General features: G+C 35.3%; 1 protein-coding gene across 16 annotated transcripts in view; it reads left to right on the top strand.

Annotated features, from left to right (window-relative positions):
* The window catches only part of MYCBP2 (MYC binding protein 2), a 293,673-nt gene that overhangs the window by 153,080 nt on the left and 119,678 nt on the right, over window positions 1-20,915 (top strand). For all 16 annotated transcript variants that reach the window (XM_086709934.1, XM_086709939.1, XM_086709855.1 and 13 more), the window contains 8 exons: window positions 2,198-2,419; window positions 9,066-9,257; window positions 11,377-11,583; window positions 12,420-12,551; window positions 14,123-14,301; window positions 15,920-16,062; window positions 17,520-17,620; window positions 18,283-18,501. In XM_086709934.1, coding sequence (XP_086566060.1) covers window positions 2,198-2,419; window positions 9,066-9,257; window positions 11,377-11,583; window positions 12,420-12,551; window positions 14,123-14,301; window positions 15,920-16,062; window positions 17,520-17,620; window positions 18,283-18,501 — 1,395 coding nt within the window. The remainder of the gene's footprint in view (window positions 1-2,197; window positions 2,420-9,065; window positions 9,258-11,376; window positions 11,584-12,419; window positions 12,552-14,122; window positions 14,302-15,919; window positions 16,063-17,519; window positions 17,621-18,282; window positions 18,502-20,915) is intronic.

Genomic DNA, 20,915 nt, shown 5'->3' on the forward strand with positions numbered 1-20,915 from the left:
AGAGAAAATTGACCAAAAGTTGGTTCTTCAAAATTAAAACCAAACTAATACACTCATAACAAGTCTGATTGAGAGACCAGAGATGAAGAAAAAACACAAAGTGCCATTATCAAAAATGAAATAGCGAATATCAATATAGATCCAAACAGACATTAAAATGATAAAAGAATATTTTGAACAGCTTTATACTAATAACTTATAATTTTAGGTAAAGTAGACAAATTTCTTGAAAAATATAGCTTAATCAAAACTAGCACAATAAGAAATATAAAAATCTGAATTGCCTTCTGTTCATTAAAACATTGAATTCATTATCAAAAACTTTCCCACAAAGAAAACTCCAGACCCAGATATTGTTATTGGTGAATTCTATCAAACCTGAAACAATATCAATCTTTTACAAATTCTTTCAGAAGACATAGGAGACAACATTTCCCAACTGATTTTGTCAAGTTAGCCTTACACTGATACCAAAACCTGACAAAGATATTAAAAGAACATATTAGTACAAATTTTACTCAGAAACATAGATGCAAAAACTCTTAACAATATTATCAAATCAAATCCAGCAATATAAAAAATATATCACACCAAGTAGGGTTTTTCTTGGAAATGCAAGGTTAAACTTTCAAAGTTCAATGTAATTCACCATATTAACTGAATAAACTGGGGAAATTGTATAATCGTCTCAATAGATTCAGAAAATGTGACAAAATTGGCACTTATTCAATGGTGAAAACTTCCATGCAAACTAGGATTTAAGGAAACTTCCTCAAGCTATGATTATAAAGGATCTCTAGAGAAAAATGCATAGTTAATATCAAACTTAATGGTGAAATACTGAATACTCCTCTAAGCTTGGGAGTAAGGCACAAGGTGACTGTTGTCACCACTTCTATTCAGCATTGTAGAGGAAATTCTAGCACCTTCTCCTCCCCTAAGAAAGTTCACTGTCATCACCAGGGCATCCTAGCCTATTTGAAAGATATTCTAGGGATGACATCGGGGTAGGCAACTTTGTTTTTATTTTATTATTACTGTTTTTTTAGCTGTTTACATACTGAATTTATTATTCTTGTCATTAAAAATGTATTTCTTTGTGGTAAAAACACTTAATATGAGATCTCCCTCTTAGATTTTGAGCATACAGTATGATATTGTTAACTGCAGATGCAATGTTGTATAACACATCACTAGTGCTTACTCATCTTTCATAACTGAAACTTTATACCTGTTGAATACCAGCTCCCCATTTCCCCCTCATCCTATCCATACTCTTCTCTGCTTCTGTGAGCAGACACTGCATATAAGTGGAATCATGCAGTATTTTGGCTTGCTGTAACTGGCTTATTTCACTCATAGTGTTCTCCAGGTTCATTGATGACCTATAGCAGAGTAGTGTATTTTACCACTCAGTTTCCTGAGATAAGGTTATTGCCTGGACTGGTGCACAACTTACTCTCTCAACCTGTCCAGTCTCATATGGTTTTCTTTACTACTGAACTGGCTACAGAACAGACTAGCATTAACAAATGTTGGTTTAACATATAGGATATTGCTGTTAACCTGAATTTGTAGTACAGATGTTTGATGAACTAAGTAACGTATACACAGTTTTTGTGAATTAGGATATCATGTCTTGATAAGTTTTTAATATTTTGTTACAAAATTTTACAAGTATGCTGTTAATTTTCTGAACAGATATATAATGTGATGACATATTTTGTAACCTTAGTGAAATGTTTATTATAGTAATTCATTATGCTACATTACCATTAGTGAAATGTTATAGTTGCACAGAATTATAATTTAAATCAGTAATTATTTGAGGAAAATTGTTTCAGTGCTTGTTACTGGACATGTCTTAGATATATACTGATTGGGGCCTTTTTGATGTAATTCTTTGAGCATAGTGCTAGAGAGGACTAAGATTCTGAGGATATATAAACTCATTGAATGGAGAATAGGAGGCTGATATTTGACCATATTTAATAATTTTACATCTTCATTGGATAGTAACTTAAACAGTTGTGTTTAAAAGTATTGATGTAATTAAATTCTATATCAAGACAATTAAAATGAGTGCTAGAAAACTTTGGTATGATTTAAAAATTGTTTAACTTTTGTGTATCCAAACATTTGGATTAAACTGATGCCATATTTCTTTGATGGGCTCATCTTTCTTTTTTTTTTAAAGGATATCCAGGAAGCAAACTTCAAGACTTCAAGTAGCCGATTGCTTGCAGCTGTTATGTCAGCTCTGTGCCACACTTCTGTTAAGCTGACTTCCATCTTCCCTATTGCATATGATGGAGAAGTACTATTACGATCAATTGTTAAACAAGTTAGCACAGAGAATGACTCAACACTAGTTCACCGGTTCCCCCTTTTGGTAGCACATATGGAAAAGCTCAGCCAGGTAGGTCTTTTCCCAAAGTATCTTTTATACTGAAGTAAAGGGAGGGCATATTTAAGTTGTTGCTTATTCTTCTATATTGATATTTACCAAATAAGTATGTGTTTCACAAGAAGAGCTAAAATTCAGGGGAAAAAATTCTCATGTTTACCTGTAAATTTGCAATATTCTTTCTCTCATTTTTTAATTTTGAATGAAACCTAACCTATAAAACATTTGAGAGTTGCACAGTGAATTCATATATTATTCATATTATTCACATATGATTCACATAATATTCACATATATTATTTGCCAAACCATTTGAAAGTTGCAGATACTATAAGCAAACTTGTACATTCTCTTATTTTAGATTGCTAACATAGAATTCTTAGGGAAATAAGTAAATTTTTGAGACTTTTTTTTCTATAACATTTTGGTGTGTTAAAATAAGTACTCTAAAACAATAGTCACAGGAAATATGCTTTAGAAACTGTTTCTGGTTTATTAGAAAGCACTATGGAGAAAAATTAACTTAAATACACGTGAAAACCATATATAATACTATCAAGTTGATGAGGAGTAATCTTTAAAATGAAAGCCAAAGGGGCGCCTGGGTGGCGCAGTCGGTTCAGCGTCCGACTTCAGCCAGGTCACGATCTCGCAGTCCGTGAGTTCGAGCCCCGCGTCAGGCTCTGGGCTGATGGCTCAGAGCCTGGAGCCTGTTTCCGATTCTGTGTCTCCCTCTCTCTATGCCCCTCCCCCGTTCATGCTCTGTCTCTCTCTGTCCCAAAAATAAATAAACGTTGAAAAAAAAAATTAAAAAAAAAAAAAAAATGAAAGCCAAAAAAAGCAGTAGAAAATAGAATAGTTATCCTAATTATACAATAGCAATTTTCTGTTGACTGAAACAACAGAAAAATAATGAGAAAAATTTAAGTGACATATAGAAATGAAGGACAATAGCAGAATGGGAAGAAAATTTGCAGTTAATAATACTTTGTAGAATTACAGTAGAAATAATAAGAGTAAATATAAGAGGGTCTTTAGAGAGTAAGCCATTATGGGAAAAATTTAAGCCTTACTAGAAATTAAATGTGGATGAATTAAGGTACTAATTTGTTTCTAAAAAATTAAGAAAAATGAAGAGTTTTTTTCTCTTATCAAGTCCTACACTGGTGAGACTATGAGGAAACCTCCTGAACTTACTGATGATGGTTCCTGGCATTATGTAATTAATCTAAGTAATCTTTTACTTTCGGTCTCTCATCAAGTATTTATTGTGTACCTTCTATTTACTGGGATTATAATTAGGTATTAGTTGAGGCAGGAGTCAGCTCTTGAATTGGCAATGGGGGAGTGCCTATAAACTGGAGGATATTTTTACAAGATTAATTGTCAATTCAGTATTATGTTGTTGACTATTTACAAAGTAAATTATCCAAGGGAATAATTGAAAGACTGAAGCCTTTTGTGTACTTTATTAAAAGGAAAAATGGAAAACCTTAGAGTCCCAAATGTTCATCATTAAGTGAAATACTTGAATTTGGATATATCAACTTGATAGAAAAAGGTTCAGCCCTTAAAAATAACTTTATTTACATTTAGTATCAAGGCCAATGTTTTTAAACTTTTTAGTTAGAAAATCAGAAACTAAAGTTTATGTACTTTAGTATGACTATGGTGTACTGTGATGACTATGTAAAATATGTATGCAAAAGACATACATATCTTGTAATATGTATTTAATACATATTTTGTAAGAAAATACTGAGAAATGAAAATAATACTTAGGTGATAAAGTTATGGGTAATTCTATGTTTTTCTTTTGGAATTCTACAAACATTTGGTAATTATTAATGGTTAATAATTGTGTATTTGTATGTCTTTATCAATATTCTATGAAGGTAGTACATATTCTACCCTCCTTTTTTTTTTTTTTAATGTTTTTATTTATTTTTGAGAGAAAGAGACACAGACTGAGCAGGGAAGGGGCAGAGAGAAAGAAGGAGCCACAGAATCTGAAGCAGGCTCCAGGCTCTGAGCTGTCAGCACAGAGCCTGACGTGAGGCTTGAACGCATGAACTGTGAGATCATGACCTGAGCCGAAGTCAGACACTCTACCGACTGAGTCACCCAGGCGCCCCTACCCTCTTTTTAATAGATACAGGATTCTACCATTTGGATGTAGCATAATATAGTTAATGAGTCCTTTCTCTCTCTATGTATATATTTAGATTATTCCCACTATTTTAAACCATGTTGCTGAAAATATCATTGACTACATTTTTATGTATATTAACGATGACTTTTCCGGAGTAAGTCATCAGGAGTGGAAAAATTCTTAAGTAAAAGGAAAACACCTCAAGACTTTTCTACAAATTGTTAAAATGCCCTCCAGAAACCAATTGTCAGCTTACATTCCCCACCACTGGTGACTGAGTTCCCTTTTCTAAAGTTTAAGTGGCTAATGGGGTGCCTGGGTGGCTCAGTTGGTGGAGCGTGTGAGTTCAGCTCAGGTCATAATCTAACAGTTCATGAGTTTGAGCCCCGTGTCAGGTTCTGTGCTGACACCTCAGAGCCTGGAGCCTGCTTTGGATTCTGTGTCTCCCTCTCTCTCTGCCCCTCCCCCGCTTGTGTGCGCACACGTGCACGCGCTCTCTCGCTCTCTCTCAAAAATGAATAAACATTTAAAAAATTTTAAATTTGGGGCGCCTGGGTGGCGCAGTCGGTTAAGCGTCTGACTTCAGCCAGGTCACGATCTCGCGGTCCGTGAGTTGGAGCCCCGCGTCAGGCTCTGGGCTGATGGCTCGGAGCCTGTTTCCGATTCTGTCTCTCCCTCTCTCTCTGCCCCTCCCCCGTTCGTGCTCTGTCTCTCTCTGTCCCAAAAATAAATAAAAACGTTGAAAAAAAAATTAAAAAAAAAAATTTTAATTTAAGGGGCTAGTGATGTACTAATAAATATATTTTTTCATATTATTTATTTTTATATATTATACATATTACATATCTATGTACACATATATGTGCATATATACACATACATTCATACATTTTGGTTCTTCAACTAAAGCATTGACACTGTTAACTCCATTTTAAGAATATATGGGAAGCTTCTCGTATTAATCTTGTTAGTTACTAATTAGAAACTAAGTGGGTGTAACTAAATAAATACACTCCACCCATCCCCCTGATAAAGCCCTTCCAGGTTATTGATTATGGAGTACAGTTAGGGATTGAGTTTCATCCAAAGCTAATTTTCTGAGAAGTTCCAAAAAGTAAAGTTTCTGGAGAATTAAAGTGATGTAAAGGCTAGAAGTATTACAATTTTAGCTAAATGAGGAATTTATTATTTTAAAGCCAGGAGAACTAATTACATAAGAATTGATGTTTTATGGTAATCTTATTCAAATGATAATAGAAATAATCTAAAGATGGAAGATTATTTTTTTTAATTTTATTTTTTTATTTTTTTTTAATTTACATCCAAATTAGTTAGCATATAGTGCAACAATGATTTCAGAAGTAGATTCCTTAGTGTCCCTTACCCATTTAGCCCATCCCCCCTCCCACAACCCTTCCCGTAACCCTCAGTTTGTTCTCCATATGTATGAATCTCTTCTGTTTTGTCCCCGCCCTGTTTTTATATTATTTTTGTTTCCCTTCCCTTGTGTTCATCTGTTTTGTCTCTTAAAGTCCTCTATATGAGTGAAGTCATAGGATTTTTGTCTTTCTCTGACTAATTTCACTTAGCATTATACCCTCCAGTTCCATCCACGTGGTTGCAAATGGCAAGATTTCATTCTTTCTGATTGCTGAGTAAAATGCTTCATTGTATATATATACCACGTCTTTATCCATTCATCCATCCATGGACATTTGGGCTTTTTCCTTGCTTTGGCTATTGTTGATAGTGCTGCTATAAACATGGGGGTGCATGTGTCCCTTCGAAACAGCACACCTATATCCCTTGGAAAAATGCCTAGTAGTGCGATTGCTGGGTTGTAGGGTAGTTCTATTTTTAGTTTTTTGAGGAACCTCCATACTGTTTTCCAGAGTGGCTGCACCAGTTTGCATTCCCACCAGCAGTACAAAAAAGATCCTCTTTCTCTGCATCCTCATCAACATCTGTTGTTGCCTGAGTTGTTAATGTTTGCCATTCTGACAGGTGTGAGGTGGTATCTCATTGTGGTTTTGATTTGTATTTCCTTGATGATGAGTGATGTTGAGCATTTTTTCATGTGTCGGTTGGCCATCTGGATGTCTGCTTTGGAGAAGCGTCTATTCATGTCTTTTGCCCATCTCTTCACTGGATTATTTGTTTTTTGGGTTTGATAAGTTCTTAATAGATTTGGGATACTAACCCTTTATCTGATATGTCATTTGCAAAGATCTTCTCCCATTCTGTCGGCTGCCTTTTAGTTTTGCTGATTGTTTCCTTAGCTGTGCAAAAGCTTTTTATTTTGATGAGGTCCCAGTAGTTCATTTTTGCTTTTGTTTCCCTTGCCTCCGGAGATGTGTTGAGTAAGACGTTGCTGCAGGCAAGATCAAAGAGGTTTTTGCCTGCTTTCTGCTCGAGGATTTTGATGGCTTCCTGTCTTACATTGAGGTCTTTCATCCATTTTGAGTTTATTTTTGTGTATGGTGTAAGAAAGTGGTCCAGGTTCATTCTTCTGCATGTCGCTGTCCAGTTTTCTCAGCACCACTTGCTGAGGAGACTGTCTTTATTCCATTGGATATTCTTTCCTGCTCTGTCAAAGATTAGTTGGCCATACATTTGTGGGTCCATTTCTGGGTTGTCTATTCTGTTCCATTGATCTTGGTTCTCAGTTCTTGGGCCAAGGATGGAAGATTATTTCTAAGTGACTTTTTGTTAGCTTAAGATTGCACATTAAGAAAGCTGTTGATGGGGCACGTGGGTGGCTGAGTTGATTAAGCATCTGACTCTTGATTTCAGTTCAGGTCATGATCTCACCTGTCGGTGGTGAGATAGAGCCCCACATTGGTCCCTGCCCCTGATTTTCTCTCTCTCTTTCTCACTCTGTCTCTCTCTCTCTAAAAGGAAAGCTGTTGGGAGTGGTTTAAAATAATGCTCATGATTATTTTAACTAAAAAGTTACTTAGTTTTCTATAATGGGTTGAATGTACCCTCATTTACATATTTTATTTGTCTTGGGAACTGATTTAACTTTAAAGACCCTTTTCTACCTTGAGATTTTATGACTTTATGAAATCCGTTGAATTTGCTGTATCTTGTAAAGCAGCATGGAATGTAAGTATTGTGGAAAAACTTGGCTATTCAGGGTGCAACTAGGTGATTTTGGTAACTGAATCAGAGTATATAGTTTCCCTGATTTTACAGAAGTTAAGGCACTATGAAGAAACTGGAACTAAATTCCAAATTGTTTGATTCTCTAGTCCACAGTAAAATTGGGTCATTGGTCACAATTGTCCCCTCATGAAATTGGATGCATTTTGCACTGTGTCCACAGTGGGCTAAATGATACTGAGGATGGTAAAAAATATAAATAATGTTCATGCTGGACATCAACTAATTTAATCATCTTTTCACTTGGTTTCTGGAAAAAAAGACCTATGTTTTCCCCTTGGTCTTTGTTGGGACTTTATAATTTCTTATCTTGAAATTTTTATTGGTAGGGGTTGGAATGTCTTATCTTCATTTAGGAAGTCAAGTACAGAAGAAATTGTAAAACTGCATAGGAGTATTTGTAGTAGAATTCCATATTTTTATTACATGCATGTACAGAAAAAGTTTTATTAGAAAAAAGATTTGTACAGACTTTCCCAGTTGTTTTACCTGTAACTATACCAGAAATAATTATCTTAGATTGGAATTTTGTCCTATTGAAAAATAGGAGGAGTGTTTTTCTGTCATATATAATTATTATTGAGAAGTTAAATAAGAGAGTAAGTGAAAATGAGTCAAAGCTAACAAAAACACATACATCTTGTAAATATGTGGTACTTTTGTGATACACAGAGACTAATTGAAAAAAGAACAGTAAGGGGCGCCTGGGTGGCTCAGTCAGTTGGGCGGCCGACTTCGGCTCAGGTCAAGATCTCGCGGTCCGTGAGTTCGAGCCCCGCGTCGGGCTCTGTGCTGACAGCTCGGAGCCTGGAGCCTGTTTCAGATTCTGTGTCTCCCTCTCTCTGACCCTCCCCCGTTCATGCTCTGTCTCTCTCTGTCTCAAAAATAAATAAACGTTAAAAAAAAAATTTTGGGGGCGCCTGGGTGGCTCAGTCGGTTGAGCGTCCGACTTCAGCTCAGGTCACGATCTCACAGTCCGTGAGTTCGAGCCCCGCGTCGGGCTCTGGGCTGATGGCTCAGAGCCTGGAGCCTGCTTCCATTCTGTGTCTCCCTCTCTCTCTGCCCCTCCCCCATTCATGCTCTGTCTCTCTCTGTCTCAAAAATAAATAAAACGTTAAAAAAATTTTTTTTTAATTTTTTTTAAATAAAATTAAAAAAAAAGAAGAAAGAACAGTAAAAGTAAAGTCAGTGGTTCCACATACAACTGGATGGATTTCTAGACATAGAGTCAAACCTGAATTTTAAGGGTGTCATTTAGAAAGATAAGATTTTGCAATTGAGTACTCAGGTGAAGGAAGATAAAGCAGTATTTGGAACTTTTTTTTTTTTCATCTATCATAGAGTGAAGAGAATATCTCAGGTATGACAAGCTTCCGTGAAGTTCTGGAGAAAATGCTGGTCATTGTTGTGCTCCCAGTCAGGAACAGCCTGAGGAGAGAAAATGAGCTCTTCTCCTCTCACCTGGTTTCCAACACCTGTGGATTGCTGGCCAGTATTGTCAGTGAACTGACAGCATCAGCCCTGGGATCTGAGGTGATGTTTTATTTTGAGACTGGATAATAAGCACATGTTTAAGCTTGCCACATAATTTCTTTTTTCATATATTTTGTCTTTGTATAAACTAATTTTAATCCTATTTGTACTGTTTTCTTAAAAAAAAAATAAAAAACCTTCAAGCAGGCTGTTTGTTTGGTTTTCCCTTCCTTACACCTCGTCTGTGCTGTTGCTTGCTTCCTCTCTCACCAGTTTCCCCAAGACGTCACAGCGATACACACTGCATGTTTTCCTCTTATTTGCCCCATTGTACAACCTCACTGCCATGTTCCAAAATAGTTCACATTGCTGGCCCATGAGGAATAGAAATGGGGCTACTAGTAGGGAACACACAGTATGGAAAAGGTAAAGAGGTTTAAACCATAGTTCTGCCCACTTGACTGACACAAGACAAATGACATCTGTAAAATGGGAAAAGTAATTTTTTTAAGTTAATTTATTTTTATAGTTACTTCTGCACCCAGCGTGGGACTCAGACTCACAACCCCAAGATCAAGAGTCACACGCTCCCCCAACTGAGCCAGCCAGGCACCCCATAAAATGCAAAAAATAATTTTATGAAAATCGGCATTAAGTACATTCACATTGTTGCACAGCTATTATCACAAAGTTTTAAAAGAATCGAATATTAGTATGTTTGAGAAAACTACTTTGAAATGTTTTAAAGTGCTTCACATTTTGCAAAATAACATTATTTTTAATCATATCACTGTCCTGCTCGCTCTGCCATATAATTTATCTAAACATTTTGACTGAATTTAGTGAATGTTTCTAATTTTTTCCCCAAAATGCAGACAGAAGGTTGATTTTAAAAATCATGTCACAATGCAAAATATCTTATATCATTCAAATGAATGTTGATTAGTTAGCATGTACTCAGTTGCTTGCCAAATAACATCTTTTCTCTCTTTTGCTTTTATAATCCCTAGCCTTTGCTTTTTCTTACTTGGAGACTTATTTTGGAATCTATTCTAAATTAATCTATCCAGTGTATACTCATTACTAATTCATAGCGACAGTTTAGCCTTTAGGATTTCTGAATGATTACATGCACCTGAGCAGAGTTTAGTATTTAACCCTGGGAACCACCTCCTCCATTTCTTAGTTCACTTTGACTTTGGTCTAGGAGGTCATTGAGCCCCTTGTCAGAAAATTTTAATTTGTCTTTTTTTCACTTGGTCATTCAGCCTGTATAACAGGCTTCCCTTCTGTACCAGATCCTGGAGGAAAGTCTGATGCATAGGTCCCCCTCAGAAGGTTACTATCTGGTTTTCCCCATATGAACTTACCTTTCCAATGAGAAAGATTGCTCCGATTTTACGTGCCTAATCTACGAACTTGGAAATTTACAAAGGTCATGACTTAGACATCCATATTTCCTTCTTTCCCAGAATAGTTTGAAATTCTTGTTAGAATCATAAACTTCAATTTTTTCCCTCTTATAGGTCTTTCAGATTTCTACAGCCAACTTAGATCAAAAGCAGGCTCTGTAATTGAAAAGAGCACTTTCAATCCAAAATAAGTTCACTGATCCTCTCTAATGAAAGTCTGTAATCAATGATGTTGTAGTTATGTATATATATTCACTTTTGTGTATGCATTTTCTGCAAATGAAGTCTTGAAAACTCACGGATAAGAGGAGGGGATAGTCCCACTGAAGAGGGGAAAGTTAGTCCACCTCTTTCTTAATTCTCTCCAGAATTCCTAGAGCTCTATGTCACATAGATTGAAAACTGTTGGTCCACAGAATGTTGATGAAATTTTGGTATTTCTTTTCAGAGTGAGTGATATAGTTCATTCATATGTTATGACTGTGATGACTTACATGTTTATAGTTCTGCATTATAAATTAAGTGAAATGCATGACTAAGAGAAGAAAATACTGTCCCGTGATGATTTGTGAATTTAGAATGATAAAATCTAGTTTTATTGCTATATAATCTCTTAATAGAATGTACATTTAGAAAGGTTCACACCTACTTCTTAAATGTAGATTATTTTTTGAATTTCTTAGAAGTTTGGAGATAGTTTTGTTGTAGGTATATTATTAACACTAAGGTACAGACTACTGATGTGTAACTGCTTTTGTTGTTCATAGGTTGATGGACTTAATTCTCTCCACTCTGTTAAAGCCAGTGCTAACCGATTCACAAAAACAAGTCAGGGAAGAAGTTGGAACACTGGGAATGGGTCCCCTGATGCAATCTGTTTTTCAGTAGACAAACCAGGAATAGTTGTGGTTGGTTTTTCTGTCTATGGAGGAGGTGGAATTCATGAATATGAATTAGAGGTGTTAGTTGATGACGTAAGTACCACTCTAACAGTGTCATCTTGTGTGTAAGTTGTGCGTCAGGACTTACCATTATCATAGTAAGAGTGTCCAAATCTTTGAGGGTTTAGCAGATTAGTCATTAGTCGTGCAAGACATTAAAGAAATGGAAAGAGTGATTCTGCATGATTGCTTCTGTGCCATTCTGGATCACTTCTGCCTCATGTTTTTTGCACTTCCAGGAGAGATGTTAAATGAAAATACTAGAAATTATAGAGCTAAGCCTCTGATTATAACTTTTGTGTAATTTTTTTGCTTTTGTAGTTTTTTAGAAACAAGAACAGTATTCAGATCAGTATTATTACCTGTATCCATGACTAAAGCAGTTTTGTCATAGAGTGCAAATGGATTATTCTTAGTAAAGATAGTTTTGATTGATTGATTAAGCTCTATCTTGCTGTATTCTCTAAATTATTTAAATTACCTGAGTTTTCACAAAGTTTTATTAAAATGGGACAAAAAGTTACCATGTAAATCATTTCATAAAAAATAGAAATCTATCTGTATCTTGATTCTCTTTAGCAATTAAATTATGTCCTACTTCATTAGGCTCTTTAATTAGATTAGCACTCTTCTTATGAAGAAGTGGAAATCATTTTAAGACATCAGATGAGAAAAGCCCATTTGTATGATTTAGGTTGTAGACTCCTCAGGAAATCAGATAAAAATAAATAATTTACTAATTTTTTTTTCTTCATTATATATGGGGAAATGCTAATGGATAATTTCATATGCAAGGAAAGAAACTGCTTAAAAACAATAAAACAAAATTAAGAATAGGGTGGGTTTTGTTTTGTTTTTGTTTTAATTAGAGTGAACATGCAGGAGATTCGACTCATTCTCACAGATGGACATCTCTAGAATTAGTCAAAGGAACATATACAACAGATGACTCACCCAGTGATATAGCTGAAATCAGACTTGACAAAGTTGTTCCTTTAAAGGTAATTTCAGTTATGTTTCTTTTATAAATAAGAGGTACTATGTAGTTTACTTAAAAAGTAATGAAAAGTATTCCTTTTTGTGATGCTTAAAATGTTTATAGAGTCACTACTATACCCCTTATATTGTACTATATTGTATTTTTGCAAAAGATCTCTTAAAGTCTGGTATAGTAGAAAGTATTGTTTAGTTTTGGAGTCAGGCGGAACTAGCTTCAGATGACTGCACTTTCACAGAGCTTAAAGACATTAGATATTATTTAACCACCCTGAGGCTTATCTGAAGATTCAGAAGGATTGTACCTACATTGTAGTGTTGTTCAGATGAAATTAAATAATAGAATAAAGTACTTGCCTCAATGTCTAGTACAGTATAGAAACTCAGCAAATATTAGTTCCTGTCTTTTCTTCTCTTATTGTGCCAAACTCTTTTTTAAAAAATGGCCTTAATAGATCATATTAACTATTAAAGTTACTATTACTTTATATAAAAGTTGTTTATTACTTCATGTAACATAACTATTTACCAAAACAGAAGTCTTATCCTTTTTTAAAATTTTTTTTAATGTTTATTTATTTTTGAGACAGAGAGAGACAGAGCATGTGTGGGGGAGGGGCAGAGAGAGAGAGAGAGAGAGAGAGAGAGAGAGAGAAGGAGACACGGAATCCAAAGCAGGCTCCAGGCTCTGAGCTGTTAGCACAGAGTCCGAGGCGGGGCTCAAACTCATGAGCCGTGAGATCATGACCTGAGCCGTAGTCGGATGCTCAATCGACTGAGCCACCCAGGCGCCTCTACCTAATCATAAAGTAGTTATGAATGGAGTAATTCTGAATTCAACTGTAAATTATTATTTTTATTATAGAACAGAATCTGGGATAAGAGAAGTTCATCAGAGGCCTTATCAAAAAGAGTTAGGGTACCAAAAAACAAAAAAAAATCTTTTCACTGTAAAGTGTATATCATAGATCATAAGGCACCAGTGTCTGTATCTCATATTTTCTATGCACGGTACATCTTATTTGGGACAACTTTTGCTTATGGATATTTCTTCCCATTTCTCCACCTTTCTGTTTCTATCTCTGAGTGTCTCTTAAATAAAATATAGTAGATTCACCATTTTTCCCACACTTAAAATTATTTCAAAAGTTAAACTCATCAAAGAAAAATAATTAGATTATGTACTTTAAATCTTTTGTTATGGTTAGTATTCTTTATGGGCCTAGAGTCAAACTGCCTATATTCAAATACTCATTCCATCACTTAATAGCTGTGTGCCTTTGGATGGCTTATGTAACTTCTCTGTGTCTCCGATTCCTCATCTGTAAAATAGGAATAGTAATGGTACTTACCTCATGAAGTTATTTTAAGGATTAACTTAATCAAAGCACACGAAGTACTTAGTACAGTTTTTTTTAAATAATAAACATCATTAAGAGTTATCTTCCTGTTTGATTCATTAAAAATGTGCTTAACCAAATCATCTATAAATAGGACAAAGAAATTCAGTATACTGGCCCAGTTTTTTTTATAGCCTCTGTACATTATAAACATGTTTTGCATCTTTATTGTGAAGGAAAATGTTAAATATGCTGTGCGCTTGAGGAACTATGGAAGCCGTACAGCCAATGGAGATGGAGGAATGACCACAGTTCAGTGCCCGGACGGTGTGACATTCACATTCAGCACATGCAGCTTGAGTAGTAATGGTACAAATCAAACCAGAGGACAGATTCCACAGATCCTGTACTATAGGTAAGTGTGTATGTACAGGGAAGGGGGCATTTTAAAGCAACAGAACACATACAGTTTGATATCAAGGTAAAAAATGCTAAATGCATAGTTATAATTAAATTATGCAGCATAACTTCCTTGCACATACTTGTGCTGATTTGTGTAAAAAGATCTCTTATTAATATATAGGAGCAGCTGGGTGGGCCAGTTGTTTGAGTGTCTGACTCTTGATTTTGGCTCAAGTCATGATCCCAGGGTCATGGTTTATATATATATATTAATATATTTCTATTTTTTCACTGTTCACTGTAAAGGTGAATGCTTTAAAATGTTTTTGTCGTTACTTCCTTTTTTTTTGTCGTTACTTCTTTAATATCTTTGAAATTTTTATCTCCTGGGCATGTGTGTTCATTTCTTTTTTAAAAATACCAAAAATACTAAAAACATTCAGTTCATTTCTTCTTTAAAAATACTAAAGATTAGTGATCAGATCACTTCTATCCAAGTACTAGCTTTGCCTTGGTTCTATTATCCAGTCTGCAATATATTTTGATGTCTCTGAGTCTAGTTCTTGGGGCCCTAGGATGCATAATAAGGTGTTTCTTAACACATGTGTTTTCAGTGCATGACCTGTGTTATTAGCTAGTCCTTGTAGTAACTCCATGAGGTGGGCGCTTGTCCTGCTTCACAGATGAGGGAACAGACACATTGAGGGTTAAATACCTTGCCTAAAGTCACACTTCTTGTAAAGTATGGTCCTGGGTTCTGTAGGCAGGTAATTGGTCTCCAGATGACCTGCTTTTAACATGTCCTCTTTAACAATGCTTAAGGTCACCTGTGAGACATCGTAGTTTAATGTGTCACAGTGCTCCTCCCCATCCCTGGTTGGAGCCAAGCACCTTGGAGTTTCTTGACTTCCCTGTTTCTCTCACTCTTTCCATAACCAAGTCCTGGCAGCTGTGCTTTTAAAATGTTCTAAGTCTGACCTTTTCTAACTCCCATAATTAACAGTTCAGTTCAAACCATCACTGCCGCCCCCTGCGTAACAATCATAGCTTCTAACCCAGTCTCCCCCCCAGTCTCCCTCCCACCTTTTTTGGTGGCCCTCCTGCAGTCAGTCAGCACAGTGCAGCCAGAAGGGTTTCACAGAAATATGCATCAGGCCAAGTTCTGCCCGTGCTCACGATCCCCTCACAGCTTCCCATCCCAGGAAATGCAAGGTCTTACGGAGGCTTATGGAGCTCACATGGTGTGATTCCTGTCACCCTCCACGCTCCTTTCATTCCTGTCACACTTGTCTTCATTCTGTTCCTTGAACTTGCCAGTCTTGTTCTTGTCTGAACCTTTATCTTACTATTCCTTATGCCTGAATATTTTATCCTCAGCTTTTTGTTTTTTTAACATAATTCAAGCCTTTATTTAAATATCAGTTCCTGATATAGACTCTCTTTGGTCTTATTCTAAAATAACTTTATATCCTCATCCGGCTGTATTTTTCTTTGAAGTCCTATCACTCCTTGAAATTGCACGGTTACAACTTTAACTTTTTTAACTTTAAGTGAGGAGCTCTGATCTAACTAGAGTTAGATCATGTTTTACCTACCATGTAAAATAATCTCATGTATTACTCCTGTTACAGGAGTGAATTTGATGGAGATTTACAATCCCAGCTTCTGAGTAAAGCCAATGAAGAAGATAAAAACTGTAGCAGAGCTCTCTCTGTGGTAAGCACTGTTGTTCGAGCTGCAAAAGACCTCTTGCACAGAGCTCTTGCTGTGGATGGTAAGACTTTTCTTTTAATAGTCATATTTTAGATTCTTTATTCCCTAACTTGTACACAGAGTTACTGAAGAGTAACTATTTTGTAGAATCCCAGAATGTTTTATTCATTGTAGATCTGCTCACACATACACATTCATTTTGGATCAGCCATACTCCATATTCTAATGCAGAACTTTTTAAAATGTCCAAAAGCAGTTACCGGATACCTATTTTTTCCTTAGTTAACCTAGTAAGAAAAACTCAAGGATAAAGCTGAGTCTTTGCTTTATCCTTGCTTTAGTAGTCAGAAAGCATTTTATTTTCTCCTTAAGGTGTGTTTTTCTTCCTATATTTCCAGTAATGTTATCACCATTCACCCAAAGGTGTGGGTAACCCTAAACATCTCCCCAAACGCACTTGTCTGATTTCAGTTCTATAAGTTCTTCCACTGGCAACTCTCCAATTTGTATTCCCCTGTCTGTTCTTCCATAGTCCAAGCTACCATGGTGCTGGTACATGTCCTCTTCCCCATAGATGGGTAACATCCCAGCAGCCTCACTGCCACTGTTCTCCCATTCCACATCTAGCTACCTAGTCACCTCCACACTGGCAGTGGAGTTCATTTACACAAGCATTCATTGTAACCCACCCAGCCTTACTGTAATCTGTAACATTTGTTCCTAAGCCTAGTACACATCAGAATCACCTGGGAAACTTGCTAAAAATAAAAAATGTTTGGCCCATCCAGTCTGCAGGTTTGGGCTGGGCTAAGAAACTGTATTTTTAAAATAACTGAATCCTATTCTGATGCAACAGCATATCTAGAAAGAAGTATTTGGAAATAATTGGCCTTTAATATAAAGGTGATCTCAGTCTAGACTCAACTTATCTTCCCAGCACCGTGCTCATTGGGTAAATGATTATAATGTCCTTTAGCAAAAGGCTTTCTTGGTAAAATAGAAGGCAATATAGTTTAATAACAGCATTTTTGTAGTGCTTAATATGTGCAGGCATTGTTCTAATGTTTTACATATATTAACTCAATCTTCATAGTACCCACTGAGGGAAGTACTATTACTATCCTTTTTACAGAGGAGTAACCTGAGGCATACGCCAATTAAGTAATTGGCCTAATGTCACACATGTAGCCACGTGTGGCATCAGGTGTAGTGGTTAACATCATGACTATTACTGTAGGTTCTAATCCTGCCTCTGTCATTTTACAGCTGTAGGATTTTGGATGAGTTATTTAAACAGTGTGTGCCTTGGTTTCTTCTTGTATAAAGTAGAGATAAAGAAGTATCTTACTGTGAGGATTAATTGCTATGGCTTATGTCAGTAAAGCCCTTAAATAGGGCCAGGTCCTTTATAAGAGTGATAATTTTATTTTGCTCAAGAGACTAGAACATAGATTTAGTATAGCATATATACATTACAGTGAAATTACCTTCTAACTATAGTTTTAATGCCTTTTTTAGCTGATGACATTCCAGAACTGCTTAGTTCTTCCAGTCTGTTTTCCATGCTGCTTCCCCTTATTATAGCCTACATAGGACCAGTAGCTGCTGCTATTCCCAAGGTGTGTAACTTAATTATGTAACTTTGAATATTTTTTTAATATCATAGTTTTTAGGCTTTGTATCTTTATAAACATTTTAATCTTTGAGGCACCTGGGTTACAAGTAACATACAGAGATAGACATGTTAAAATGGTAGAAGTTACTAGTTAAACCTCTCTGTTCTTCATATTGTTGACTAGATTACTATGCTTACTTATTAGCTTTACAGTTGAAGAATTTGGGAATGAGAAATATATTTTAGTTATGACATATAAGGAGAGTTTAAGTAGATTTTTGTAATTTATGAAGTTGATGCCAAGTCTTCTTTTTGAATAAAAATAGCAAGGTAGTAGTATTTTACAATTGAGAAATAGTCAAGATATGGAGGAAATCATAAACTATTGATTCTTTAGCATAAAGATTGAGTAAAACCTAGTTTACGGCAGATTACAAAAAGGCAAAGTGTTTAAAAGTATAGACAAGGTTATTTTCATATAACATCTAAGACATCTAAGGTAAATCTTTTTTTCCATAAAAAAATTTCTCTTTGAGCGAAAATTTAGTCAGAAGAAACTCTTAATAATATCTTAGTAATTAAGGATGGCCAACAATTACAGTAATTAACAACTTTAAAGCAATTTTCACATTTATTATCTCATTTAATCATTTCTTTTTATACCAGGTGGCTGTAGAAGTCTTTGGCCTTGTCCAACAGTTACTTCCCTCAGTTGCCATTTTGAATCAAAAGTATGCACCCCCTGCATTCAATCCTAATCAGTCAACAGATAGCACCACAGGAAACCAGCCTGAGCAAGGCCTCTCTGCTTGTACAACCTCTAATCACTATGCGGTCATAGAGAGTGAGCACCCCTATAAACCTGCATGTGTGATGCACTACAAGGTAGGCGCTGACTCCTGGGCAGAGTTTAAATTTAAAAGTTGGTTTGATGTTCTATAATGATGTCTTACAGGATACTTTGCCTCTGTTTAGAAGTATAGTTTTTTATAGTATTTAAATATAGAAATCAGGTGGTTAGGCACTGTCAGATACACAAAAGGGTTTAAGATAGAATTTTTGTCATTAAAGCGTAATGTTGGGAGTATTTATGAGAATTGTTCTCATATGTTTTTATAAGTCCAGTGCAGTATATAATGTTAAACTGCATATTATGTATTGTAATAGTAGTGGATATAAGCATGAAAATTTAAAAATCATATTGTTTGAACTGCTATTATTTATACCACAGCCTGAGTTCTGAAAATTTGCATATCCAATGCAGGACTTCGAGTGCTCTAATATAAATAATGTAAAAAATAATAAAACATTTATAAATATAATATTACAGAGTATCCAGAGTCTTTGTTCCTTTTTAAATTGTATCATGTAAACTAAGGAGGAGAAGGAAGATTTGTCTACTTCATCAATGTAATTATAAGTTTTATGTGCTTGCAAAATACTCAACTTTTTATTATACACTGTGGTAAACATATAATAATCTAGATTATTTTAAAGCACCTTTATGGATATTTTATTATCTATCTTTAAATATAGACCCATAAAAAGTAACTATATTATTATTATACAGAAAATGCTAATAATTCCTTCATGTCATCAAATATGTACATTTTTAATTGAGTTAGATTCAGAATAAGAGTTTAACTTTTTTAATTGTTTGAATTAGAATCCAGATAAGATCCATACATTGTGATTGGTTATTATGTCTCTCAAGTCTCTTGTTATCTACTTGAGGAGGTTCCCCTCCAACTCGGTCTTTTTTTGTTTCCTTGAAATTTATTTGAGAAAACGGACCATATGTCTTTGTTGGTAGGAACCTCTTCAGCTTGCCGCCTGAATCCTTTAGACATACCCCTTGTAGTCATTCATAGTATCCTCCCCCACTAGTGTAAGATATTCTAGGCTCGTCTTCTACATTTCTTGTGTTGGTATTTAAGAGCCAAAATTTGGCAGAAGAATTTGACTCGTTTCTCTTGGGCTGGTGATTGTTTCTAAATATTTGTAGTGCACAGAACTGGTACATACAGTCACTCATGCATGTATTTATACACACAGGCACATATTATTTTTATATATGTGTATATATTCCTGTATAGACACATTTATATGTATTTTTTTTTTTTTTAAGATACAATACCTGAAGTTTGTACTGATGATACTAATTCAGAATAAGGTCCATAGGACCTTACCCTTGAATCTTTTTGTCATACATCTAGATCCCTGTTCCCAATGACACTGGGAATATTAGAATTAGAAAATCGGTTATTCATTTCCTGTGTGTGTATATGTGTGGGTGTGTTTTGTCATGTTGGGTATATCCCATCTAGGATGTATAAAGAAATGAATGTGTTTTAAAGTAAGTGGGTATGGTCAATTACTGTGTTTAATGTAAGTTGGAATAGTCACTCTCTGTGTGATTATGCCACAAATTGGACATACATTTGGCATCATTTCTTTTATTTTAGGATTTTAAGAACTGCTTTTTATATATTGTTTTGTTTTATAACAACTTAAATGATTACATTGTCCTAACTCAAATCTATAAAGGAAAGAGTACTCAGAGAAGTCTAGGTTTTATTTCTATCCCCAATCTCTGTTCCCTCCTTTCCTATCCTAGGTAGCATTTCATTTTATTATAACTTTGTAGTTTATTCTTCCGTTTTTTATAATGTAAGTGTAGTCACATACACAGATGGAGATAGTGTGTATATTCATTCCCCATGTGTTTCAGCTTTTATTGTAAATATTTCAAACCTGTAGGAAAAAATAAGATTTGTGCAATGATCACCTTGTATGCCTTTCACCTGGCTTCATCAGTTAACATTTTGCCACATTTGTTGTATTTATTTATCTGTATTTGATACTGCTGAACCATTTAAGAGTAAGTTGCAAACATGAACAGTCACCTTGTTCCTAAGAACAGAGATTTTTCTGTGTATCAGTAATACACTAGTCAAATTGAGGGAATTTAACATTGATGCTCTATTACCATAATGCGTAATAGTAGTATACCATGATATTATAAGCTAGATGTTTTGCCAGCTGCCCCAACAACAGCATTCATGGCATTTTTCTAAACCCAGATCTGGGATCCAACCAGATTCATCCATTGCACTTAGTTGTCAGGTCTTCTCTGTTCCCTTTGATCTGAAATAGTGCCTCAGGCTTTCCTTGTCTTTCTTGACATTGGCATTTATGAAGAATACAATCAGCCGTTCTGTAGAAGTATCCTTTAATTTGGACTTGATTGATTGTTTCCTAATGATTAAACTTAGGTTACTTGTTTTGGGCAGCAACAG

This window comes from Puma concolor, chromosome A1 (assembly GCF_028749965.1).
Source record: "Puma concolor isolate L17-30 chromosome A1, mPumCon1.1.hap2, whole genome shotgun sequence".
NCBI lineage: Eukaryota > Metazoa > Chordata > Mammalia > Carnivora > Felidae > Puma > Puma concolor.